Genomic DNA, 26,812 nt, shown 5'->3' with positions numbered 1-26,812 from the left:
GGAGCGCGCACGCACCGCGCATGCTCGCTGGGCAGGTGCGCCGTGCCGCTCGCGGATGCGGCCTCGCGCTCCGGGGAGCTTCCCGCTCGCTAGCTTCGCAGGGCTCGGCCTCTGCACCATGCGCCTCGCGGGGTCCTCGGGGCAGAGCAGGGTCGTGTGAGGAGCAGCCCCACGCGCACAGATGAACGTCCAAAAGGCACCACCCCAACACGACACCTGTCCCGTCCGATTCGACCTCAGGGCTGCGCGCGGACTGCATGCACTTGGGCGGACTGTGTGCCCTTGCACACCATCCTTCTGCTTGTAAATAGCGGTATATTTTGTCATTGTCTAAAATCCAAGTGGTACTTCAGAAAATTTTTTTTTTGTTTGTTTGATTTTTCAAGAGAGAGACAGAGCGTAAGTGAGGAGGGAGCAGAGAGAGAGGGAGACAGAGAATCCGAAGCAGCTCCAGGCTCCGAGCTGTCAGCACAGAGCCAGATGCGGGGCTCAAACCCACAAACCGTGAGACTGAAAGGATGCAGGTCCACCCGGCCCTCCCCACCGGGCCGTCCCAGCCTTCCCAGAGCCGGTCGCGGTGCACCTCCGCGGTGGAGATGCCCCTGGTGGCTGTGGGGGGGGGCGTTCCCCCGCCGGCAGCAGGTCCCATCCAGCCTTCCCCTTTACTTAAAGGTGCCAGCTTCTCCTGAAAGGGCGCACCTTAAGGAGGGACAACTCCTGCAGCGCCCAATCTGGAGAGGCTGGTGGATACCTTTGACCTTTCTAGAGGCGGGCCTAGTCACACCCCACAGGGTGTCCTGGGCCCACTCTGATTGGTCAGCGCTCCGGATGGTGTGATTGGCTCCCACAACTGCCAGTATTGGTGGGGGGCAGGGATTGGATCACTGTACACCTGTCATCATTTCCTGTAACGCCCCCTCCCAAAGGCATAAAAGGCCCTGCCCGTCCTTGTTCCGGGCTCTCTCCACGTGGCTGGCGGGGCCAGTGGAGCCTGTGAGCCCGAGCTTAAGCTTGTAATAAAGGGCCTTTGCTTTTGCAGGCGGGACTCGGTCTCCCTAGCAGTCTCTGGTGCTTGTTTTGGGGAGATTTGGGGCGATTTTACAAACTTGGGCACAACAAGATCATGACCTGAGCCCAAGTGGGACGCTTCGCTGATGGAGGCACCCAGGCGCCCGGAAGCAGTGCTTTTTTATTAGTAACATTTATTTGTTTGAGGGAAGGGACGAAGGAGTGGGAGCAGGTAGAGGGGGAGAGTTTTAAGCAGGCTCCACACCCCACCCAGAGCTCCAGCGGAGACACCGTGAGATCACGACCTGAGCCAAAATCGAGTCAGTCGCTTAACCCACTGAGCCACCCAGGAGCCCCTCAAAGCACCTTCTAATTGCTTTCCAAAGTGCCTTCGAACACTGCCCGCCACCCGTGGCCGTGCACCGGAGGCGGCACCTTGTATCTCGAGGAGTGCCGGGGATCCCCACGTGACCCTGTGTCTCTGTCAGGACTCGGGATCACCGCGTGGTCACCCTGTGACTTAGCGTGTGCCTCGGCCTCCAGCTCCTGGCACTGAGCGCCCAAACCCCCTGTAAACGCCTAAGTGACAAGGACACGAGGGCATCTCGTTCCAACGCGGTGACTGGCTGGCCTCATGGACGGCTCCTGGAGGGCCGGGTCACCAGAAGATCAGGCCATGATCAGAAGCTTGGATCTGCAGCCCCATCAGAGATGGGGGAGGGGCTGGAAAATTACTAATTGCTCCTGAGGAAGCCCCCATAAAGTCCTAAGAGTGTGGGGTTCAGAGAGCCTCCACACACTGGCAAGCACACGCACGTACTGAGAGGGTGACGCACCCCTACTCCAGGGGGACAGAAACTCGTGGGCCCAGGACCTGCCCGTACCCCGTCCTACACACCATTTCTCCTGGCTGCTCCTCTCTGTCCTCCCCCACGTCCCTCTCTCTGGGTCCCGCGGCCCGCCCAGCAGGTTAAACACGCAGGGAGGGGGCTGGGGGAACCTCTGAGGACCCACAGCAGCTGGTCAGATGCTCAGGTCGCACCCTGGATCTGTAGACGGCGTCTGCGGGGAGTGGGGGCAGGGAGGACTCGTAGGACTGAGCCCTCCGGTGAGCAGTGTCCCAACAGACGGACTGCAGGACACTCAGGTGACCGAGCGCTGTGTCGTGTTCAGTCCCGCTCATACCCCGTTCTGGGTCCTTGTGGGTCTATGTACAGGACAAACACAGGAGGAAGGAACTGGGTTTCTCCCAACAAAGGAAGGAAACATTCCCGCCCCCCCAATTTGATATTAAAATACTTGTTTTTATGCAACCTGCTTCTAGTTTTCCCATTGTGATTTTTCCATTTCCCAGAAGCTTTGAAACTGATCTCTTTTCTTGGTTTGGTAAATAATGAGTTTTATTTTATCCTTGTTTTTCTGGTGTTGGACTTTCATTCCTTTACGTGTTTGCTGTTGTTATGTGTTCACGGTTCTCTCTGACGCACGTGAAATGTGACTCTATAGATATTCTGACAAATTGCTCATGAATTGTTAAGATCATTAGAGAAGCCGTCTTTTTTGCCACTGTTACTGTCCACAGCGTGAATTCTGTCCGGCTGCAGGTATGTGTGCTCTCCAGGGCAGTGGCCCCCCACGGTTGGGTCACTGTGGGCCTGTGTGTGTCGTGGATGACAGTCAGCACAGACCCTTGGGAACAGGGTCTGAATTAGATCCTCCAGGGGAAACGCAAAATTCACTAAACCGATTCCAAAGCACCTTCAGAAGCTCCCATCAGGACACACGGACGTCCGTCTCGGCCTTCCCAGGCTCTGGGGAAATGACCCCATGGGCGCACGAGAAGAGAAGCCTGCCAGAGCTCTGTATGTGCCATGTGCCAGCCACTGGGCACACTGTCCCTGTGACACTCATGAGGAGGGCACACAGGAGGACCACCACCACTAGGCCAGGCGACGCGCTTCTGAGCAGCACTGCTCGATCCCCTGAAGCGTCGCCAGTGTCCGAGTGAACACGTTCTGAACACGCAAAGCCTGTGTTTCCGGTCTGCAAGGGCACCTGTCAGAAACCTGCACACACACGCCCAGACACGCAGTCACGTGGCGCTAACGGCGTATCAGCACCAGGTGGAGGGCAGAAAGCCCGTCAGGCGCTGTCCGTGTCCGTGCAGTGTGCCTCACCACCGGGAGCAAGGCCAAGGAGCGGAGGACGCAGAGGGCCACTGACAAGGGGGAATGAGGACTGGCTAAGGAACGTGGGAGACGTGTGACCGTGATGGAAGGAACCGCAGTGGGCGCAAGCGCCCTGACTGTTCCCTCCCAGTGCTCCGGCCGCAGAGGGGGAATCGCACTGCCTGAGCAGGAGCGGGCGGAGGAGGCGCCCGAAGACCCAGACGGAGGAGGAAGATGGCCCTCCCTGTACTGCGCAAGTGTGGCTCCGAAAAGCGGGCAGTGCAGAGCGGACAAGCAGCGGACGTGCTCAGTGGGCAGAGCCGAACTGCGCGTCAGCACCGGCCAGTGAGGCTCCGCCTGCCGTCCTCCGGCGGGGGGTGCTTGTGACTGGGGCAGGCTGGCCCCGAGGACCACGTGTAGGGGGCCTCTGACTCTCCCTGCTTTGGCCACAAGCCCTGGCTGACGTCACGGGCTCCACAACAAACCCCTCACCCAGCAGGGAGTGTGCACGGATAAATCCCAGCGACAGGCAGCACAGCAGGACGTGATGGCGGGCAGCCGCCCCTCCCGAGGGGATCCTGGCCCTGTTGCTGGCTGGGGCCGGGGCACCTGCGAGCGACCGGCCGGCCTTGTGCCCTGAGCCACCTGCCCTGTCCTCACAGCAGGACATACGTCCACAGGACTGACCTGGGGCACCTCGGCCAGCTCAGGCTGGGACAGGGCTCCTTACCAGGCTCTCCTGGAACCTGATTAAGACCAGACCACAGTCAAAATAAACCAGTGCATTGGGCTGAGTCCACCTTAGGAGAGGGGTCAGATGGTGACACGGTCACAAGGGTGGCCCCTCCCTGGCCACCTGTGGCTGGAGGCTGACGTAGCAGGCCCTTCCTCACCGGGGCAGTGGGCACGATTCACACCCGCGCACACGCAGGGCCCGCGGCACGCCCGTGGCCTGCTGGGCTGCAGATGTGCAACTCCATGCCACAGTGGGACTGCCTCTCTCCCCAGCGCTTAACGCAGAGAGCGCTCACACAGGGGCCGCCGCCCTCCCGTCACGGCGGGCTCCGCCGCCTTGTTCTGTCCGAGCTGGCCATGGATGCTGAAACCTTCGCATTCTAACTGTGTCCTCAGTTCCAACCAACACGCGTGGCCAAACACTTCTTTTGACACTTATGAAATACTAAGGTTTTTTTCTATTTAAAAAAAAAATTTATATCTAATCAGCGCACACGGTGTTGCGTTAGTTTCAGGTGTGCAGTACAGCGACAGCGCACGTCTGTGTGTCGCTCTGCTCATCCGGATTCCTGCGCTTTACTTATTTACCTATTTAGTTTGAGAGAGAGAGATAGCACAAGTGGTGAGAGGGGCAGAGAGAGAGAGAGGGAGGGACGGAGGGAGGGACGGAGAGGGGGAGGGAGAGAGAATCCTAAGCAGGCTCACGCTGACGCAGGGCTCAATGCCATGACCCTGGGATCATGACTTGAGCCAAAATCAAGAGGCAGATTCTCAACTGACTGAGCCCCCCAGGTGCCCCTAGATCCCTCCACTTTCGATCAAAGTTATAGAATCAATAAAACACATTCCATAAACAAATATCAAATGTCTTTAATTTTTACTTGAAGAAGACAGGTCGTGGTGCCCACCGCCCGTCCATCTGACCCGGCTCGCCGAGCAGTGGGGCGAGTGCGGCTATGTCCCCCGCCCCCATCGAGGGACCAGGCGCCTGTGGGCACGCCCCCCCCCCCCCCCCCCCCCCGCAGGGGCTCCGAGTCACCTCTGCCCTTCTTCTCATGCCCTCTGGGCTCTGAGGACGGTCCACTGCACAGGCGGGACAGAGGATTGCCTTCTGCGTCAGGCCTTTGTTGTTTTTTCTTTAACAAAGCGAATGACTTTCCTCAAATCCTCGAATGACAGCACTTCCCCTACCCGGGCTGTGCTTGTGCATCGGAGGCTGCTCAGAGGACACAGGCCGGCCTTCCACTCACTCTCCCTTTGAATCTGTGTTACAGGACCGTCTGTCTTAGCTCCCAGGTAGCTGACCGCCGTAAAACTTCCCTGACAAGGTAACGTGTTCAGGCTGAAGGAGAATGAAAACTGCCACAAATTCCCAGAATTCACTGTTCCTAAGAGCTAACAGCAATGACTGGTATCAATAAGTAAAAGAAAACTGCAGAATTATTTAAAATTCAAAGTATGGTAAATGTTTATAAATGCAACAAAACTTTAATTAAATATTCAATAGGAAATTTGCTTTTTAAAAAAACCCAAGAAACTAAACAGATGCCTTGCAAGGCGTTTTCAAATGCTTTCAAATGGGAGCAGCCCCAGGCCATTTGCATTTCCCCACAAACGCCCTTTAAGCTGGTGCAAACAAGGCTCTCCTTCAGGGGTGAGAACTGCCAGTGCCCGCTCACACCCGAGCCAGGCCTGCCTTCTCACAAGCCCACACTCAGGGCTGCGGAGCTTACACGAGCGTGCCAAATACCCAAACTGTACACAGTTTATTATGAATAATAAAACCTGACCACCCAAATCCACGGATCGAAAACCACCAGGGCTGCTGCTAGCGACGAGCTAGGAGGGAGGCAGAGAACATTCCAGAGCCCAGGTTTGGGGGTGGGGGGGGTTAGTAGGTAAGTAGAGAAGAAATTGTTTTTGACTTGTAAACAGATCTAAAATGTTTTCTGAAGGCAAATCTTTTCACATTTTGTGAGGCCTCAGATGTTATTTTTATTGGAAGGTTCTGGTAAACTACGAGGAACTGAACGAGCTGCTTTTTAGCAATCCGAGAACTGGCGTTTCTGGCGAGCCGTGCGCACACCGAGGCGCTGACGCGGACGGCGCTACTGTCCGTCCTCTGACAAACGACGGCTCCCCAGCTCGAACGCAAAACCGGAAGTAGGAGATACAACTGAGGCGGAAGCAAAGCCTGAGAAGGAGAAAGGAGCAGCCCAGGCGGAGGCCACGGGGTGTGCGCGGCCCCGGGGTGCGCCCGGCCCCGGGCCCCCAGGGGAAGCGCAGCCCCCCAGAGAAGAAGGCAGCCCCCCGACGGCAGGCCGTGGAGCCCCTGTGACAGTCAGCAGGAGGACTCACCTACACTCACAACCCTGGCTGCAGTGAGAGTCCGGGAGTTCTAGCAATATCAGTGCTGACCCCGGTGCTCTGCTCCAGACCAGTGCCTCTGGACGCCCGCGGCACGTTCCTGACGCGCACGTCACACCACTCAGAGGCGGCCAGTGCCCTGGCCACACGTCAGCCACGAGGGACCCTGGACACCAAGGAGTCCACGCACACAACACAGGCAGCGGTTGGGCTGGTGCAGGGGTGTGGAGGGAGGGCGGTGTCGCTGAGCTGGCCGGTGACCCCTGCCCGTGGCCGCCTCGCCTGCCCCATCGGCCCGGCGCAGATACACGGCCGCCCTCGGAGACCCAGGGCGTGCGCTGCCAGCCCAGATCTGCAGTGCACCTTCCCGACGGCCTGCGCGCTCATGCCCGGAGCCCGGCCGTGGCCCATCGTGGAGCCCGTGAGCCGTCGTCCTACCCGAGCGGCGTGAGGTGATGTGGCGTGTCATTCAGATTTAGGAAATGAAAATTAGCTCTCACACACGGTAAAAACTCTTCTGATACGCTTCTACATCGAAATGTAACCAGACCGTCTTAACAAAAAGACATTTAAAAGATACGATTTCAAGAGCAAAATATGCTGTTAGTGACTAAAGGTCACAAAGTTGTTACTTTTATGTACAAAGCCAGTTACTAAGAACTTACAAATAGTTAAGTGGAGAGACAAACGGAACAGGAAAATGAGACACTAGCTGCATATTTTAAGAAAAAACCAACAGCCTTTTGGAAAGACGAGATTTATAAAAACGGACACAGAACACCGGTGGGAACACGTCCGCAGCCCAGTCCGGAGAAGCCAGGCGAGGCTGCCGGAGCGGCGGGGCCCGTGCAGGGGGGGGCACGCGGCCCCGTCACGTCAAGAGAGCTCGGGTCGGGGCGTCAGCGGAACTACCCCAGTTGAGGAAAGAGGTGAGAATTCACCTCAAAAATGAGAGGAACAGGCACTTGTCCAGGAAAGGAATGTCGCTGGGCCAGGAGACCTGGAAACGCAGGGTCTCACCGGTGACCAGACCGCGCGGCCGAAGCTACAGACTCCGAGTGGCTGACGGCAGCCCGGGCTGGCTCGGCTGGGGTGGCCGGCCCTCGTGCAGGGAAGGGGGGCGCCTGCATGCCTCCCACCTGCCCGTCGGCTCCAGGAGACCCATCCAGGGACGTGTGCGCCAGCACGGACACCTACCAACCACGGGCCAGACGAATGCACGGGGCGCCCGTGAGCGGGCATGATCTCCTGCCACACAGGACAGTGAGGACAGACTCCCCGTGTGACGGTGACAGAAGCAAACCGCGAAACCCCACACATCCATGGGTCCGTCCACGTCAACTTCAGAAGCAGGCAGAGCTGCCTTCCGTGCTCGGTGGCGGGGAGGGGGAAGGGTGGATGTGGCTCCTGTCCTGATCCGGGGGCTTCACGGGAGGTGAGCCTGGGACCGGGCTGTGGCCTTTCTGTGTGGACGCTGCACCCAAGTCATTTCAGATGGCGGCCCTCACGCGTGCTTCCCGCGGCCGCAGCACAGACTCCCACAGGGTTGGTCTGGACGGCTGACCATTTCCAGTCGCCGAAGACGCTGGCTTTGTGAGGTTTATGTGTGTTACCGAAGCGGGTGAAGACTGGTGTTTTTAGTCACGAGCACTGAAGAGTCAGTCGCCTGCAGTCACCACACCGACCCCCAACGCGGGAGAGAAACGTGTCCGTGACGCCGTCACCAGGGAGCGAACCGGTTCGGCTGAGCACTGACGTCTCGGGTGGGCATGAACCGACCCGCTGTCTCTGCTTTCTAGGTCCTGGGCGCTTCCCTGGGGACAAGCTGCTGAACGAAGAGGCCCAGATGCACGCGTGCAGGACACACCAGGCCTCACAAACACGGGTCCCTCCCCGCACCTGCCGGACGCGCTCTCTGCCCCTCGGCTGCGGCTCCTCCCGGAGGGACGCGGGGAAAGTCCCCCTGACCTTCCCAGGGGGGAGCAGCGCACAGAGTCCCCTCCCGGCGAGGATCAGGCCTGGGCCTCTCCCGGAAGGTAACACTGGTCCTCAGACCCTCGAGCACAGAAGCAAACGTTAGGGCCAAGAGAGCAGATGCGGGCCGCCGCACCCCCGCTCAGTCCCATCTTCGCCCACAAGCCGGGCCTGGCTCTGAGGTGCCCCCAAAATGCTCACAGGAGGAAGGGACTCTGGCGCATTCAGGACTGAACTGAGCTCACAGGGCAGAGCCACTGCCTGCCCGCCAAGCATGCCTCAGACCGCACAAGGCCGCGGACGACACCGGCCCAGACCGCCGGCGGCTCCCGGCCGGGGGCGCGGCAGGCGCGGAAAGAGCCGCCTTGGGGAGGCCCCGGCGCCCACCCGGCGTCCCCCCCGCACACTTACTCTCTTTGCCTTTCTCCTTGTTCTTCAGCTGCTGCAGCTTCTGCTCCCGGTGCTGCTTCTCCAGCTCCTGCTCCTGGCGGTGCCTCTCCAGCTTCCGCTGGTGCTCCAGGAGCTCCTGCTGGTGCTTCATGGCCAGCAGCTCCTGCTGGTGCTGCGAGCAGGGAAGGAGGAGACAGACGGTCAGAGCCTCGCTGCCGGACAGGACAAGACGCCCACGCGCGCACGAAGTCAGCAAAGGGCCACAGGGCTCCGTGCCGGTGTCACCCAGAGCCAGGCTGTCCCTGCAGGGCTGGCGCCTCTAACCACAGGACCTCGACTCGCCTGGTCCACACACCAAGCACGGCTGCCGGAAGCCCTGACGCCTGCTGACTTCCTAACCCCCGCGAGCCGCTGGAGGAGAAGACCCGGTGATGCCCCCGACTGGGAGCCGTGCCTTGAGGACAGCGCGGGGAGGGGCACGCCGCCTCCTCACCGAGTCAGACGAGCGTCCGCCTAGGACGCAGCCGCCCCGTCCCCAGACTCGCCCGGGGCCCGCACACACGTCTGCACACAGGCAAGGGTGACAAGCAGTGGGCGGCCTGCTCCCGACGGCCCGGGCCGCACGAGCTCCGGTGGCCCTCGGAGCCCAGCCCGCGGGCCAGCTGTGTGCGCCCACTGCTGGAGGTCCGCCCGGAGGACGCGGAATAAGGCGGCGACCCGTGAGAAACATGGAGGGGCTGTAAACAGGGCTTGGGGGCTTGGGGTGTGGGCAACGCCAGGACGGGGTGAGGCCCGCAGGGTCCCTCGCCTCACTGCCCAGGCCCCCGTTGCGAGCTGGAGGGTCTGACGGCAGGGGAGCAGGGAGGTGGCCCAGCTTTCGGCTCTGAAGCCTGGACAAGTCCTCAACAAGGAGACACAAGTCATCCTGGGTGTGAGCGTGCGCATGTGAGATGGTGCCACCCCCCCAAGGGCACCGGCCCTCACAGCGACCTCTGGCTGCCCCAGAGAGCAGGCAGTGAGCGTCCTGGAATAGGCAGACTCCCGTCGGCCCCTTCTTCAGAAGCAGAGCTGGGGCTGGGCAGCCCCGTCGGGGCTCCGTGCAGGCGGCATGGCCCCCCGCCAGCCCCGGGGGCAGGGGAGGAGGGTCCTGGCTGCAGGGAAGGTGCAGGCTGAGCGTTTTCGCACAGAGGCCGCAGGGAATGGGGGAGAAGTGCCACCACGAGGGCCCTCCACTGGCTTCCTGGGCCCCGTTCCCACCGTGCTGTCACCATGGTATGGAAATCGCCCAGTTCTGTTACCAACTAGAGCGACACGTAAATTAAGAAAACAGGATTTCAGATTGCTTTGAGCCCTTTTCTACAAAGACGCAATATGTCACCCATCACGGCTGTGACTTTTGTGAGGTTCAAATCACATTATACCAAAAATGTTAAGGAAAAAGAACATCCATTACAGACATTTATAATGAAAACCAGCATGCACCCTCTGAACGAAGCCTGCAGCCCAGAAGCGGGAGCGCCGTGCCGCCGATGACGGGGACACTCAGAGCCTCTGAGCAGCCGGCAACAACAGTTCACGAGCACAGGCACAGAGAGCAACGGACACGTGGGGGGGGCGCACGTGCAGCAGCAGGTTCGGAATGCCAGGCCCACGTGCCCGGCCCAGGGGGCAGGTGCCAGGTCACACCTTCCCACATAGCACTGCGAGAGGCCCTGTGCCGGCCCCCATGACACACACCATGTGGTGGCCAGCAGGCGAGGTGGCCCGATGGCAGAGCCCCACAGCACTCAGAGCCAGGCAGGACTTGTTGGAAGGACACACACACACACACACACACACACACACACACACACAAGTCTCCTGCAACCAGCTACCATTTCTCACTGCAGGGGCCCCACGGTCCCTGTCCACATCGTGGCCACCTCCTACCCTCCACAGCCAGCAGCGGGAATGGAACGGCAGAGAGGGAGGTGGGTGGTGTGGCTGGACCCTGAACCAGGAGGGCGGAGGAGGGGATAGGATGCCCACACCCTGCACAGCGTGCCCTTCCCACGGCTCCTGGAAGAAACTGGGGGAGGGGGCAGCTGTGGAGGGAGGGCCATGAGGACGGGGTCCCGCTCAGCGCCCACGCGTGGGGTCCACGGACAGCGACGGTTACCTCGCGGAGCCTTCCTACAGAAATAAGTACACCCCAACGACCTTCTCTGAACGGGAGATAGTGGGACTATCGGGACTAAGGAAGCACCTTCCCGGCACCTTCCCAGACCTCGCTGCCAGGGGGCTGCTGGGGGCGCCAGGTCGGCAGTCAGAGCGCAGTGCAGGCGGCAGACGCCCGGCCTTGGCCCTGACCCCACCCGCTCCCGCTCTTCTGCACCCACCAGGAAGGCCTTTGTCCCCGCGTAGCCTTGCCGATCCACTGGAATCGGAGTCAGAGCCCGCGTGAGGGCCACACGGCTGGGTGCACAGGTGAGCGCGCTCTGCGGGCTGCGGCCGCACCCCGAGTGCCTCGGTCCTAGGCGGCCTGCCATCGGGAGGGCGTCCCGGTGCCACCCAGGCCGGGAGCCAGCAGGCGGTATTGTGAACAACAGATCTTAGAATCAAGAGAGCCCCCTCTCTGGGTTTCACCCCAGCCCTCAGGCTGCCCGGCGCACTTGCAACTGATCCGTATTCAGTGAATGCGTAAATGAGGAACAGGCAGAAAGTCGATTGATACGGTCTCAAAATATTTACTTTTCAGCTAGAACCCAGAAGGAGAGCAAGATCTTTCAATTATCAGTACAAAAAGACGGAACAACCACAGATACTGGTGATTAAAATTCACAGAAGACCAAACTCCCAGAAAAACAGCACCGCCCTGGAGTTTTCCTGAGAGAGCGATTGACAGGCACTGGGTCCCTACAGATGCGCCCCCCTCAGTGACACTGCACAGTCCCTACAGATGCCCCCCCCACCCCGGCGACACTGCAGGGTCTCACGCTCCCCTGGGTCCAGTCCAGAGGTGTTCATTCTGCGTCACAGGTCATGCAGATAGCGGTGACGTGTGTGTGAAGCCGCCTCCAAAAAAGGCACTGAAAACAAACCAGACAGGGACCCTCTCCACCCCCAGTGTCGCCACACGGTTCAGGCCTGTCTCCAGATCCTTGGACAAAGTGACCCTCTGTGCTCCCAGCTTCTGGAAAACGAGATGATGGACAACGTGAGAAACGCCTGCTTCACGTTCCTGAGCGGGCTCCCGCTCCGCACGACCGCTCTGCGCCTGCCGCGGTCAGGCCCTGCGGGCGGCTCCAAGCCATCCCTGCCCGGGGAGGGAACAAATGTGCAGCAGGAATGCAACCTCTGGCTGGGAAAAATGGGACCTGGAGACACACTGAGTCTTACGTTACCTAAAATTCACACGCTTACTTGCCACGGGTACCCTGCTAACATATGTAAGGGTCAGACTGCTCCATGGGCGGAGAGGTGTGGAGAAGGTGTGTTGTTTTTCTCCAGATTGAAACCATGCTGAGCAATTTGAAGTCAGATACCTACGACCCAATTTTTCTATGGGAAAACCCCCAATAAAAACAGATGCCATCATTCCAACCAGAGTTTAACACTGAATTTACGTTTAAGCCAACCCTGAGTGTGGGGTACCTCTCCAGGGTTCCGTTCCTTTGACTCGGATTTTGGAGTTCAATTGCCAACAGGAATTAGAACCTCAAGCGCCACACTGGACAGAGTGGTCAGGCCCTCACGCACCATCCGGGCCGAGGGAAGGGGGCGCCCCGGGCCCCATCAAGCGAGCCCACGACCCACTCAGAGCGCCTGTCTCCAGCCCAGGTCACAGGCAGCGGCGGCCAGGCTCAGTTAAAGCCCATTATACGCCCCCAATGTTATTAACACGGCGACTGCTCACACAGCGGCTCATCGCCCCTCGCGCTGGCCCCAGGGCTCTGCAAGATACTTAACGCCGAGGCCACTCCATGTGAGCAGCCAACTTCCCTGGGGCCTGAAGTGCCCCGTGCCACAGGTGTTTCCCAGGGGCCACGTGTGCGTGACCGTCTCCAGGACCTCAGCCCCCGCAGGAGCCCGCGCACACCAGGACCCCCGCAGGGGCCCTAAGAACGAACAGTGGCCTTGTTTATGAAGTCGAGGGTCGCTTCCTGATTTTAAATGTACTGTAGACGCAGGCAGAGGAAGTGAAAACATGAACAGTAAGTAAACTGTCCCCCCCCAGAGGATACGGGCTGGATGTGCCCCCCCCAGAGGATACGGGCTGGATGTGCCCCCCCCAGAGGGTACGGGCTGGATGTGCCCCCCCCGGAGGGTACGGGCTGGATGTGCCCCCCACAGAGGATATGGGCTAGATGTGCAGGGCACCTTCAGGCCAGTCACACAACAAAATCCTGGCTTTGAACAAAAACCAACCAACCAGCCAACCGACCAGGAGCATTTTCCCGTCTCCCTGATGTTAACCGGCCTCAAGAAAAATATTCTTAAACTGGACTTCTGTTAGCCGCTGAAGGTCCGACATGTCCTGTGCCAGGCGCCCCCACCAGCATGCCAGGCCCACGGTAAAGGGGGTCACACACCAGCCAGTCGCAGCTCCGCAGCTGCTCCCGGGGCTCATGTCGCAGTGCTGAGCCTAACGGCCCCTGAGCACAGGCCACGGCCGCCTCCCCTTCTGTTTTTCTTCCTCCTTTGCCAGCGGCCCAGGCTGGTGACATGTCACTCCCAAACACAGGACAACGGGGCCAGGAAGAAGGAAGAAAGGAAGGAAGAGGCAACCAGGCTCCGCAGATGGGGTGTTGGTGCCCAGGGCCCTGCCACACACCCACACCGAGCACACGCACACGCACACGCACACGGGGCTGGGTGGGCCCGCCCTGCTCCCTTGGACGAGCCTCCAGGACAGATCCTTTCAAAAGGAAAGTGACAGGGAGGGGACAGTCCGCCTGTGCCTCTGCCCAGCACCCCCTGCAGGGAGCCTGACGGTTCGCAAGGCCTGGTACCTGCCAGCACTCACCAGGACAGACGGACACGAGTAACTGGCCTTGTCACCTGCTTCCCAGCAGAACTTTGAAAAGGCTAAACTGAAAATATAACACCGACCTCAGAAGATTCTTCATCACTGTAAAAGCCTGGCGTGGTCAGTGCCACAGAAGGGCCTGGAATGCAATGCCGGCCTGGGAGGCGCAGGCGCGGTTTCACGTGGAGCCAGAACCAGGCCGTGGCATGTGTGACTCTTCAAGATGCTCGTGGGGCTTCTCGGGCATCATCCCGTTAGCCCCCTGAGGTGAGCATGGGGCCGGGCCCAGCGGCCTCGCCTGCGGACCCCGAGGTATGGCGGAGCACAAGGCCCCCAGGCGTCCCCTCCCACCGCGGGGGCTGTTGGCCCCCAGGGGCACACGCTGTGTGGCCACGGGTGTTAGCATCTGGGGCCGAAGTGCTGTCCCCACGGGGTCCTCATGAAGGGGGGCATTTCCACCTCATCTCACTGGGTTTCCTGGTTCAAATCAAAATGGCATGGGGTGCCTGGGTGGCTCAGTCTGTTAAGCGTCCGACTTCGGCTCAAGTTATGATCTCGCGGTCTGTGAGTTCAAGCCCCATGTCGGGCTCTGTGCTGACAGCTCAGAGCCTGGAGCTGCTTCAGATTCTGTGTCTCCCCCTCTCTCTGCCCCTCCCCTACTCGTGCTCTGTCTCTGTCTCAAAAATAAATAAACCAAAAAAAAAATTAAAAAATTAAAAAAACTGGCATGTTCAGTGAGTTCAAAGCCACTCCTCCCGCTTGCCTCACGGCACAACCGGCAGTGATGAAAAGCACCCGTGTGCTCCAAGCTTCTCCCCGCGCGGGACCCCTGAATGTCCCAGCGACAGCGTCAGCCTTGCGCAGGGCAGAACGTGAGGGGGCCTGTGCACCGGGGCAGAGGGGAGCAGGGGGCAGGGAGGGCAGGCCGGGCCAGGTGGCCTGCGCCCCTTCTGCCCTCACCCTTCACGTCTCTGCGGCTGGGACTCCGGGCTCTTCGTCAAGGCCCGGCCTCAGAAGCTGCCTCATCGTGAGACCTGCGTCCTGTCCCCCACCGGAGGTGACCTCGGCTCCTTCCCGTCCAGGGCTTCTGCCCGAGACTCCCTGTGAGGACTCCAGGCTGTGTAGACACCAGCCTGTGTCTGCCCCCAGCCCTGCTGTTGCCGGCCCGCCATCCAGGGCAGGCGGGCGAGCCTGGGAGGGCGGCGGACCCGATCGAGGCAGCGGGTCAAGGGGCAAGAGCCCAGAGAGGGCAGGAGGCCAGCGCCCCCGAGGGTCGCTTCCGCACAACGCGGCGGTCTTCTCTGGAGGACACAGATGTCTGCAGCTGCTGCCTCTGGGGACGCACGGACGGTCCGCCCGCGCTCCTACAGACCGGGTGGCTCCATCTAGAAGGCAGGGTCCCGGGGGGGCCTGTAGAAAGCACGCGGGTCTCGTGCACCACAGACGCCCGGCAGCCGACGAAAAGTGGGGTGTCGCCGGGGACCCTCGGAGCAGCAGGTCACGCAGGGCCGCTCACTTGCCGGTGACGGCTGCCAGGAAGCCAGGGCGGCAATTCCTTCCGCGAACACACTGGCGCAGGGATGCCGCGGGCCTCTGGGCGGCAGGCAAGGCTGGCTCTCCCAGGGACCGGGTGTCTTCTGACCCGGTGCGTCCTCCTGGCTCATCCACGCTGCCTCAGGTGGCCTGGAAGGCCTGGGACAAAGTCACCGCCAGCGGGGCAGGTCGGGGCTGGGCTTTCAGGGCCGTTAAAAGCAGGTTCCTTCCGAGGCCCCCCTCTCCCGGCAGGGAGGACTCCGGCTCTCAGCTGAGCGGCTCCTAGAAGGGTCTCCTCCCGGTGGCCCCAGCACAGCCGCACCGACAGACTGTGTGTCTGCACACGACACACACACGGTGCAGCCTGGTTAGTGGAAACGGACGTGCAAGGCCAGCGTGGGGTAATTTCTAGTTTCCACCTGTTAGACCAGAAACACCCTTGGGGGCCGGGAAGCAGAGGCCTCTGCCCTTCTGTAGGGAGCAGAGGCCTTCTTTTGAAGTCTGTGTCGTGTCCCTGCGCTTTTACGAAAGGCCTCCGTCGGTGCCTGCGTTGAGAAATCTGGGGGGGAGTCTCCGCTGCAGGACACGAGGAGGCGGGAGCAGACCCGCGGCGAGCAGGGCTCCGCAGCGAGCCGGTCCGGGGTCCGGGCTGCGCGCACGCCGGCTGGCAGCTCTGAACTTCGTCTGCGAGCATCTGGGCTTGATCTCGATCGACTTTGTGCATCGGCTACAACACGCGTCCGAAGCGTCAGAGGAGCCTGAGAAAGACGCTCTGGATCTGGGCGCGCTCAGAGAGGTTTCCACAGAAATCAGGGGGGACTGCTGCTTCACCTTGCGCCGCTCTGGCTCACAAAGGTCCTCACAACGCAGCTGGGGCCCGGCATCCCCGGGTGTGTGCCCCGGTGCGTCCTCGCCGGGAGCCGCCCCACACATGCCTTGCTGATGCTCACTAGACCTCTAAACACACAAGTTCAGACGCCCCGTCCCGCCTGCCCGGCGCCGGAGACCACCCTGAACCGGCCACGGCAGAGGAACACGCCTGAGTGACGGGCACGACCAGAACCCTCACTACACTAGAAAACTACACGACAGTTCAGAAGGTGGCTTAATTCCACAAGAGAAACAGGCCAGGGTCTCTCCACACAGGACCCAGGAGAGACGTCTGTCCTCGGAGTGCCACCGCTCATGAAGCCAGAAGTGGGGGTGTCTGACCCCACAGCACAGGACAGAGGTTCCCGGGCCCCGGGCCGGAGCCCCAGAGCAACCCTGAAGGAGACTATGGCACGGGGGAGGGTCCCACCTTGCCTGCTGCTCCCGAGAGCCATGCGACCGGGACCTCGGTACGGGCAGGACCCCCACCTGTGCTGCCAGAGGGGGTCGGGTCGCTGTGTGGTCACGGAAGCTTTAGTCAGCGCAACGCCACAGAAAAGGAGAAGACGACTCTTATTTGCAGACGACATTATCGTCTGCCTAGAGCACACGACATGACCATTATACATTTCACTAGGACTAATATGGAAATTCCGTGCACTTAAAGAAATCAAGAGCTTTTCTATGCACTGACAGTAAGTAGCCAGGCAGAAAATAAAAGGAAGCCACACACTCTGTTCTAATAAAACAATATATAAAACACCCCTAATGAATATAGAACCCATAAGCCCTGCAGCAGAAAAACAAAACAAGGCTTTCGGCCAGAACAGGAGAAACCTCACGTCCTCAGACGGTGCCGCAGGCGTCTGGGGTAGGAACCTAAGGTCAGGGAGTTGCGAGCCCTGCTGCTAACCCCCTGACTTGCGGCAGCTTCAGTCCGTTCTCCAGAACGCGTCCGGGGGCCGCATGAGAAAAGGCGCTGGAGTCCAAGTGCGGAACACACACGTGGACCCGGAGGACGGAGGTGGCGACACGCCAGGCTCCTGGGGAGAGTCGTGCCCAGTCATCAGGGGCCAGAGGGGAGGCTGGAGGCAGTCGGCCAGACGAATGCGCACCTGCTGTAGGGGGAGGCGCCAGTTCAATCGCTCAGAAAAACTCTAGGTTCACGAATAAGATCAGACAAGTCGAGAACTATTTGATTACCAACAGAACAGCCAAATGGCAACAGATGAAGGACACTGAAATGATGCCCTTAATTTATGAAGAACATCCTAGACCACAAAGAAAGAGCATGGCAGTACAAAAACAGCAAAGAAAACAGTGAAAAGAGTTAATAATCGTACATGTAGGAACACGGTTCCCACCATCGAGGAAGCAGACGGGACCGGAGACGGGACGCAAACAACCGCGAGCAAGTCCAGCCCGGTGCGTCGTGCCGCCGGGGCTCCGCTGCGGCCCCTCCCCCGGGGGGCTCGGTCACTGCCTGGCGCAGCCCCCCGTCGGTGGGAGAGAGGCCGGCCGGCGCCCAGCGCGGGCAGCACATCTGCGATGGCCAGTGAGCGCTCCCTGCTCTGGTTCTTGCGGCTTCACTATTTTGCGGACGGAATAAGCAAGGGGTTTGTGGGTGCGGGAGACCCAGACAGACAGACGGACACACAAACTCAGGACTGAACAGGGGCGGGAGGAAGGACTCGGCAGTTGGTAAGGAGAAGTGGGGACAGGTCCTCACCTCGGGTCGGCAACAGCTGTCCGTCCTGTCTGGACGAACGCATGGTACGTGCACGGGAAGGCTGAAGCCGGGAGAGACTGGAAATGACCTCCGTGTTCGCGTCCTCAGCCGCGTCTGGGGGTTTACGTTCACTATGCTCCACCGTGATGCCACGATCAACATTAAAACCACGTTTCTGACGTACATGCGGCAATAAAGAGAATGCTGACAATACAGGAAATAGCAGACACGGTCCAGAGAGTGACCCCAATCCTGTGAGACCACAGCCACACGCTCATGACTTACGAGGGGCCAGGGACACACTGGGGACAGGACGGCCCTCCCAGCCTGCAGGGCTGGAGTCACATCATCCGCTTTGCAATCTCCGGTCGATCAGTAATTAACATCGGCGACTGACAGGATCAGAGCGCGATTTTTTATGTGCAAACATCCCCTGTGAAAATGGCAGCGTCAGTACGCAGACACAGGCCATTTCTCCCCCCAACACGGGCACGGGGCCCCGGGGCCACACGGGAGGGTCCACGGGGACAACTCTGTGAGGGACCCTCAAAGAGGAGGCCAGCGCGGGGCAAACATGGCACTCACACCTCTCTCCTCGGAGGACACTGACAGGGACAGAGAGGGTGTTTGTACAGGGATGCACATTCACAAGAGCAAGACTGCAGAGAGGGCCGGACGGCAGGGCTGCTGGAGGAGGGCTGCACGCCGCAGAGCAGCGGGAGAAGCACTCGTCCCCGACACACCAGACGGTGGCGGCCCCCGGAACCACCCATTCGTGCTCACGGCGTTTCCATCGGTGAGGCTGAAGACAGACGAGCTCCCAGTACAAAAGGCGTCTTTGCAAAACATGGAAAGACACATTCATAAAACTTTCACTGCCCATGGACGGCGGTGAGGGGACGTGTGCCGGAGCCCAGAACCGCGTCCGCTTCTCTTCTGCACGGCGCTCCGACTCGCTGAGGTCAGCCCCTCCGAACGGGGCGGGGCCTCCGGGAGAGGATGCGGCCCGTCCGGCCCCCCCCACTGCTCCCCGGGGTGGACTTCCACAGCCTCTCCCTTCGGCCTCAAGGCCTGCCTCGCCCAGGGGCAACAGCATCGTGGACGGACTTCAGCAGAGCCTCGTTCTCAGCACACGCTTGCCTTCCTGAGAGCTCGGAGCGCGGAAGCCAGCGTCCTCCCCAGCACCAGACCGGGGAGGCCGCTCCGGTCACCGCGCGAGCGCCCACGCCGGCAGGACCCTCCAGCACGGCCCGGCAGCCTCTCGGAGCTGCGCCGGCGCCGTCCGGGGGGGGCTGTTCCGCGGCAAAGGCGAAGGCAGACGCCGCACCACAGCCTCCGCGGCCCCTCTGACGCGGCGGCGGCCTGGGCAGGCGGGGCCTCGTAGCCGCTGTCCTTCCTGAGCGGCAGCAGTGTCCCAGCCGTCGGTCCTGATCGGAAGCAGCGCCCGGTGCAGGCGGCGACACCTTCAAACCGGGAGTCGTGGCCCTGCCTCGGCAGCACGGACGAAGCCGTGAGCGCGGTCGCTCACCTCACCACCGGGATCTTTAGTGGAAGGACAGAGCTGGCCCAGAGACAGGGGCGCGCAGGCCAGATGGCCCCGGGGCCGGGAACCTAGGCGGGGGGGCAGGGCCGGGCCGCTCGACCGGGTCAGGTGATGCTGCTCTTCAGTTTGAGGCCCCAGAAACATGTTAGTTCCTTGATAAACGTTTTAAAAGTTAAAATAACAGCATGAACCCCCAAAGCAGTAAATCTAGATAATGGTCTTTTAACTGTGTACACAATCCTGGTTGACGAGACAGTTAACAATGTTCCAGGTGTAAACACGGGCCACGTCCAAGCCCACTGCTCCCGTGCCTCGGTTAGGCGGCTCCCCGGGGCCCGCTTCCGGCGAGAGCTCACCGATCCGGCAGAAGGGGGGACACGGCGCCCGAATCGGCCACAGCCGGCAAAGACACCGCACAGAGCAGAGTGCTACGCTGGGGGCTGAAACCTTCCAAAAGACCTCATTTACCCAAAGTTAGCAACTTAAGTTATATTCTACAAAACGCTTCCCTTTTTAATTATAAAATCCTATTCAAATTCACTGATGATTTAATGACACTAAGTAGACTGTGTGTTGAAGGAATCTGTCTGACAAACATCACTGCCAAATGTCACCAACAACACGAAGGCTCATGGAGAGAGTTTAAATCATCCAAACATAAGCCAACCGATGGAAGGATTCAATTACAGAGGTGAAACGGCTTTTATGATCTCCATTTCACAGAAGAAAGCGAAACACACGATTAGAATGCAGAGAACACGTAAGCCTGGGGTTCTCCCCGCGCTTACGAGAGCCGGGCCCAGAGCCACGTCTGTGGGGGCCACACCTGTGGGGGGTTCACACCTCGGAGAGCCACGTCTACGTGGAGGCCGCATCTATGGGGGTCCCTCCCCTACAACGCCAGGTCTACGGGGGTCCTGTCTGTGAGAGCCATGTCCGTGGGGCACCCGACAACCCTCAGAGCATCTGGCCCTCGGGGAAGGGCGGCTCTCAGGGGCACACCCGGTGTGTGAGCAGCCTGACGGCCAGCGGTCCCTGCACGGACCATGTGGCACCGAGGGAAGATGTCCCCGCATGGACTGAGGGGGGGAGGGTCCCCATACAGACTGGAGTTCGCAGGTGCTGATGTGAGGACTCCCGGGAGTCCTCCATCCCCAAAGCAGTGACCCAAAGTCCTGAGGCTCCAGGTGGGGACAGGGGCTCAGGGACACTGAAACTGCAGAGGGGGCCCCAGGCAGGCGGAAGCCCGGCCTTGCCCTGAGGCGACAGCACCCATGGGTCTCAAGAGTCTTCCCCGCGTGACCCGACCACCCTTCCTATGCACGGGCCATGTTTGTCCTCAATTTCTCGTTTTCTGGTAAGCTACAAATCCAGCTGACGCATGGCCTTCCTCAGTCCTGGGGGGCACAGAACGCCTTCGCCACGGGTCAGCGTGCACGCAGAGCACGGGGGTGCGGGGTGGACGCTGCTCCCGAGTCCTTCTCTAGCCGGGCGCCGGGCCAGGCCTGCAGGGCAGCAGGGGAGAGGCGGCACGTGGGGCAGGGCTACAAACCGCATCACCAGGTTGGAGAATAGGGGACACAGGACCTTCGGGGGTACATGCTCTGGAAAGGCGAGGGGCAGTGATGGGGCCCGGTAGCCTCCAGGTACAAGGGGACCCAGCTGGAAGGAGAGGGGGAGGCAGAGCAGCCATCTGCCAGGTCCCGAGAGGAGATCAAGAGGCAGGTGGCTGTGTGCCCAGACTGCCCCACAGAGCGGGGGGCCCTGGGCCCCGGGGCCGGTGTCATGTGGGGGGCACAGGGCAGCCGAGTCTGCGTTCAGGGGAGGCCGTAGAGTCCGGACAAAGTACAGCAGCCTGCTGAGGTCCCTGTAGTGCCCGAAAAGCCTGCAGGAAGACCACAGGGGCAACAACTGGTGACTGCTGGGGGGCAAGCGGCCACTTCCCGAGGCCGGCCTCAGACCTGGACTCAGGGCCTCACTTCGGTGCTCGGTCCACACAGAACAGCGGCCACCAGAGGGTACAGGTCAGCAAGGGGCAGGGTTCCTGCTCCTGTGGGCCCCTGAACCGCCCACCACAAACTCGAGGGAACCTGTCGGCAAGCGGCCATCGTGACGGCTGTAGGTGGCCACTGGGCACGGAGCCCAGTGGCCCCTCTGCGCCGCAGGACCCCTCCCCCCACTAGGCTGCTTGGAATTCTACGTCTGGACGACAGGCCGGGACTCCCAGCAGCTCAGGGAAGCGTTCTGGCCTCGGCTTGTCCGGCGCTGTCCGGAGGAGGCAGCAGCCAGCCACCGCGGGGTGAGGGCAGAGACGCAGGGACAGCACACCCAAACCCCCTGAACTGAAGCGACGGTCAGAACTCCTGAGACCACGGATGCTGCCTAGCCTCGCAGCACGGCCCGCCCCCACGGGGCCCGAGGGCAGCGCCCACCCGCGGCTCCATGGGGCACACTGGCCACGTGACACTGCTGCGCAGCCTCGCCCGGGTTCCGCCGGCAAGTCTACACAGAACGGACACCACCAGCCCCTGCGCGGTTTCGTCTCCCTCACCCTGTCCACAGTGACTGTCGTGTGAATGCTCTGAGCTGTATTCTGCGCACAGGGGAGGGGTGGCTGAGACCCTGCGATTGAAGAAAATTCCTGAAAAAGCCGAGGTGGGGTGGGCTGAGCAATGTCTGCCCACGGGCCGTGGGGTCTCCACTGAAAGTGTATTTTGGGGGCCTCAGATAGCTCAAGGTGAGGGCCCTTAATTCTCCACAGGTGCGCTGTCGGACATACTAGGCACGGACCACAGGTGGCCACGGAGCACGGGCAATGCAGCTGGTCCACGGAGAGACGTGTTCCTTGTGTGGAGTCTACAAAGGTGTCCCAGGATGTGGTAGAAACACAACAGGAGGTTATTTAAGATGAACTCGGACTGATTTACTTCTAGTAGCCAGGCTCTCTGCGGGGCCCCTGATCGCTGGTCCTCACCCCTCGTCTGGGCCCTCCCGGCTGTAGCAAGGCTGGGCATGACCAGCAGAATGAGGCAAGACAGGGGCTGTGTCACTTCCCAGGCACCCCCAGAGGACACTGGGCCTTCTGCCTGGGACACTGGTGTTCTGGCCTCTTGGGGAGCTCACTGTGGGGGGCTCTGCTGGTGATGAGGCCTGAGCCTCCTGTCCGTAACTACGTGCGTGAGCCTGGAGGAGGGTCTCACAGCCCCGAGCGTGTCCTCACGAGGGACGCTGAGTCACAGCCACCAGCTGGGCTGCCCGCACTCCTGACCACGGAAACCATGTGATGAGGCACGTTTGTTGTTTGAAGTCGCTGAGTTTGGGGTGTTTTGTTAACACGGAACAGATGGTGACACAACCCGGGGTGAACACCGGGAGCGCGTGCCCGGAGGGTGGCTGCCGAGGAACGTGAGGTCACCTCATCCTTTCATCTGCCCTGTCTGCACCCACCAGACATGCGTGTCCGTGCGTGGTCCTGGAGACAGGGGAGTGCACGTGGTCACCAGGGTCACACGCAACCTGGCAGCGATGTTGCACAACTTTGCCACAAGTCACTAATGCACGGTTCTTTCCAGCATATTTAATTCTAACCCTGTACTTAGAACGAATATTTACACACTAACTACAAAATAATAATAAATAAGTAAATCTGTTAGTTTTTTCTTATTAAATTTAAATGAAAAGAATATAGTAATAGATTTTTCCAATTCTAAAGGGTCAATGGGAAAACCTGAGAAAAGGAGGAAATACAAATGATGTACAAATACACCGTCCAGACGTGACTACAGTCAATATTCTGGACTTCCTTCTCGCTGGTAATTTTTCTATTAGGGGACATGTATTTTTGGATGAAATTTAAGGACAAGCACTTCCTTAAGCATGCTCCTGCCCGAAGGTGACCTTCCCACACGCACTGCAGGGCCACAAGGTACCTAATGAGCGTGGGGTGCCGGGCTGGCGGTGTCAGTACAAGGGGCGGTCCTGTGCGTCATCGTGGTGTCACAGCTGGGGGGCAGGAGCACGCCTCGCAGTGGCACTCGGGCACTGCCAGGGACCTGGGGCTGGGGAGGCCTCGCAGGGGCCCCGCCGCCCCACTTTCGGGCAACCTGGCGTTGGAAACCCCGCTTCCGGGACCCGGGCGCTGGGGAGGCGCCTGCAGGTGCGCAGGGGCCCCGCCGCCCCACTTACCTTTATGTGCTCGTGCAGCTGGGCCTCGTGCTGCCGGGAGAGCTGCTCGTGCTGCCGCTGGAACTCGGCGATGAGGATCTGTCTCTGGAGCTGCTGCTTCTGCTTAAGGGCCAGCAGCTCCTGCTGCAGCTGCTGCTCCCGGAGGGCGGGCTCCGCCACGGGCAGCGCGAACTGGGGGTCCAGGCGGAGGTCCATGGGCACCGCCGGGGGCGCAACCTGCAAAGGCAGCGCGGAGGCCACATCCACTGTAGGAGAGAGCACAGCACAGAAGCGCCGGTCACTTGCGGGGGCACGGCGTCCCCGGGCCCCTCCCCGCCCCCTGCCAGAGGCCGCGGGGCACCCCCCCCCAATGGGTGCCCCTGAGCTAAGGCACGGTGCCCCCTCTCCGGCCTGAGCGGCTCACACCGCAGGGCTCGGGAGGCCTTCGGGGCGGCGCGTTCAAGTGCAGGCACGGCAGGAATGAGTGGAGGTCAGACCCGGATACACAGCCGCAGGGACGCACGCCCCGCCCCGCCCCCCGCAAGCAGAGGCCCCCCTGCGGGCCCCGCGGCCCCCCCGACTTCATCTCCGAAAGTCCACAGGGAGGGAGAAAGAAGCTGGCTCTGAAGATGGCTAAACACAAGTGCGTGGAGAGGCAGCTGGCCTGCGCTCTCCCTCCTGCCCGCGCGGCTAAGGACTGGCGCGCAGGGGGCGCGGAACAGCGAGTGCCGCCGAGTGCTCCAGGCCGACGCCGGCAGCCGGCGGGTTTCCATGGAGAAGCGAGCGCCCTCTCGGAAAACATGTTTACCGGCCGCCTGCCCGGCACACTCCTCGGGACCCTGAGCCGCCGCGCTCCACAAAGAAATGGAGTTTCTCCCCATGCTAATGTGCTGCTGAAAACAAGCTCAAGTGATTCTGATTAGAAACAGAAGCTAAATCAATCTTGGTGCGTACCAATCGATACCAAGTTACAGAGAGGAGGAGCATGCATGAAGTTTTAAATTCTGGCCATCACACTCTACCCCCACGTGGGTGCGCCCTCCTACTGCAGGTTCGTGTCTCCAGGGGACACACTCCAGACCCAGGGGCCCGGGGTGGATTCTGGGGCCTCACCCTCTAGGGCCCCCAGCACCGGGTGGGAATTCAAACTTAACAGAGGCGGGCCAGCCCAGTTCCTTACCGTCAGGGCCACCTCTGGCCGCATCCTCTGCAGGTCGGGCCAGTTATGCACCTGACCTTGTTCCAGCATCTCCTGACGGACCCACCCACGTGCCCTGGGACCTGATGCCCAGCCACCAGCTGATTCCTTGGGGAGCAGCCTCACAAGCACAGTTTCTGGTACTTTGGTGCTTTTGTGGAACCGCTGCGGTCACTGCACAGGCACAGGTGCTCCCCTGCCGTTCTGATGAGGCCAGGCTCGGGCCGTCGCCTGGCCTGAGTGCCAGTGTCCTGGACAAGCAGGTGGCGATGGGACCTGCGGGGCGCAGCGCACACGTCGGAGTCCAGGACGCTGCTCATGGCCAGGCGTGGGCCCTCCGGCTCCTACGACAAATCTCCGTCTTCCCTACCCCCAGGTCCCGAAGCCACTCAGGCTGCTCTGTGGCCTGAAGCTCTCCAAGGCCCACGGGGTCGGGCTCACAGCGGGGCCCAGAGCCTGGACCAGCATGACCTGGACGAGTGCCTCACCCAGGGCCACAGGAACAGAGGGAAGAAGCCGAGCCGCCCAGAGGGTGGTGGGTAAATGTCGGTATTCAGCCCTCTTAAGAAAGGATCTAACTGTCCTGTCCTTGGGCCCCAGCGAGGCTGTGACAAATGCCAGTGGACAGCTTCTCCTCCATTTCCCCCAAACAGTGCGACGCAGCCTTGAGCTGTCTGAATGTGCGTAACCATTTATTTCTAGTGGAGTATCAGGCTTGATATATCAAGGGGGTTCTATTTGCTATTTACATGAGAACAGTCTCCACAAATTGTTCTTCATGAACGAGAGGGGCCAGGGGGCAGCGGCCCTACCCACACCCCACCGCACCCAGCTGGGAAAGACGAATTCATCAGTCACCTTATCCGATCATTTTTATTACGAAATACAGAAAAATGGGAAAATCCTGGAAATAGCAGCAGCGACAGAAAAACCTCGATGCTTTCCTCCATTCGCTACAGACCTTAAGGAATAAACCCGGGGGCGGGAGGCCAGCTCTGAGAGCAAATGTGCAGGGAAGAGGGCATGACTGGGCTCCTTACAGGACCCGCCACGGCGCTTCTCTCCAAGGGAGTGTGTGATCCTTCGCTCCCAAGGGTGACAGCACCGGTCGCCTCCTGAAAACATCATCACTGCCGACGGCCACCAGGTTTCACCCTTGTGCGGCCGCGGAGGCAGCGAGAAGGCGGTCCCCACGGGGCAGCCTCCCCAGGTGAGTCACTCTGCTTTCTAAGGGTGAACCTGCCCGGGCTGCCCAACCCACACGGGCACAGACGCGCCGAGCCCGCAGCCCCTGCAGCGAGAAGGCTGGGGCTCCACCTCTGTATGCGAGAGCGGCGCCCAGTGGCCTGGGGAGGCTGCAGGGTCAAGGGGACCAGCAGAAACATCCAGTAATTAATCCCTTTAGATGCTGACCACAGAGCAGCTTCGTAGCCACTCCACATATGTGACAGGCTGAACGTTTCTATGGACACGTTCATTTACTGGGAGACGCTGGGGCCCCCTGCTCTGTGACGGGTGTGGGGACACTGCCAGGCCAGCCTGTGCAGGGCAGGGGTGGGGGGTGGTCCACACGGGGGCACAGGGTGAGCAAGGGCCCAGAGGTCAGGGCCTAAGTGGGGTGGGGGCGTGGGGACACAGGTAGAGGAAAAAAGCAACCCAGGGCAGGGGCTGCACCTGCAAATCCGTGCGGGGCCAGCCAGAGCAGGGGACGGTGCTGGGGAGGCCGGGCCTCAGACGGAAGGGCGGGCAGCAAGGTGCCGGCCGCAGGAAAGCCCAGGGTGGGATGGGACGGCCCACAGGGGAAGCGGTGGCCGGGCGGGGGTGCGGGCATCTGCCACACGGGAGCTGGCCTTTATTTCGCTTCCTCACTTTTCCCAGATCCTTCTGAGGCTGGAAGCATAAGGAATCTTCTACGGGGAACATTGCCCGGCAGCCCCTGCTAGTCCTTCCACAGACACCGAAGGCCAGTGTCAGAGGATGTGCAGTGGTTCGGGGCCCCGGACGGCAGTGAGGGCCCGTGAGCGGGGCGTGGAGGGGAGAGCCGGGACCGGTGAGCGGGGTGTGGAGGGGGAGCCGGGACCGGTGAGCGGGGCGTGGAGGGGGCGCCGGGACCCGTGAGCGGGGC

General features: G+C 60.8%; 1 protein-coding gene across 3 annotated transcripts in view; it reads right to left on the bottom strand.

The window, feature by feature from the left end:
- Positions 1–26,812, bottom strand: part of HDAC4 (histone deacetylase 4) — a 236,661-nt gene that overhangs the window by 67,477 nt on the left and 142,372 nt on the right. For all 3 annotated transcript variants that reach the window (XM_029933520.1, XM_029933523.1, XM_029933522.1), the window contains 2 exons: positions 23,511–23,755; positions 8,664–8,814 (listed from right to left, as the gene is read on the bottom strand). In XM_029933520.1, coding sequence (XP_029789380.1) covers positions 8,664–8,814; positions 23,511–23,755 — 396 coding nt within the window. The remainder of the gene's footprint in view (positions 1–8,663; positions 8,815–23,510; positions 23,756–26,812) is intronic.

This window comes from Suricata suricatta, chromosome 3, assembly GCF_006229205.1.
Source record: "Suricata suricatta isolate VVHF042 chromosome 3, meerkat_22Aug2017_6uvM2_HiC, whole genome shotgun sequence".
NCBI lineage: Eukaryota > Metazoa > Chordata > Mammalia > Carnivora > Herpestidae > Suricata > Suricata suricatta.
The sequence above is the reverse complement of the archived record's forward strand: the minus strand, read 5'-3'. Positions and strand labels throughout refer to the sequence as shown.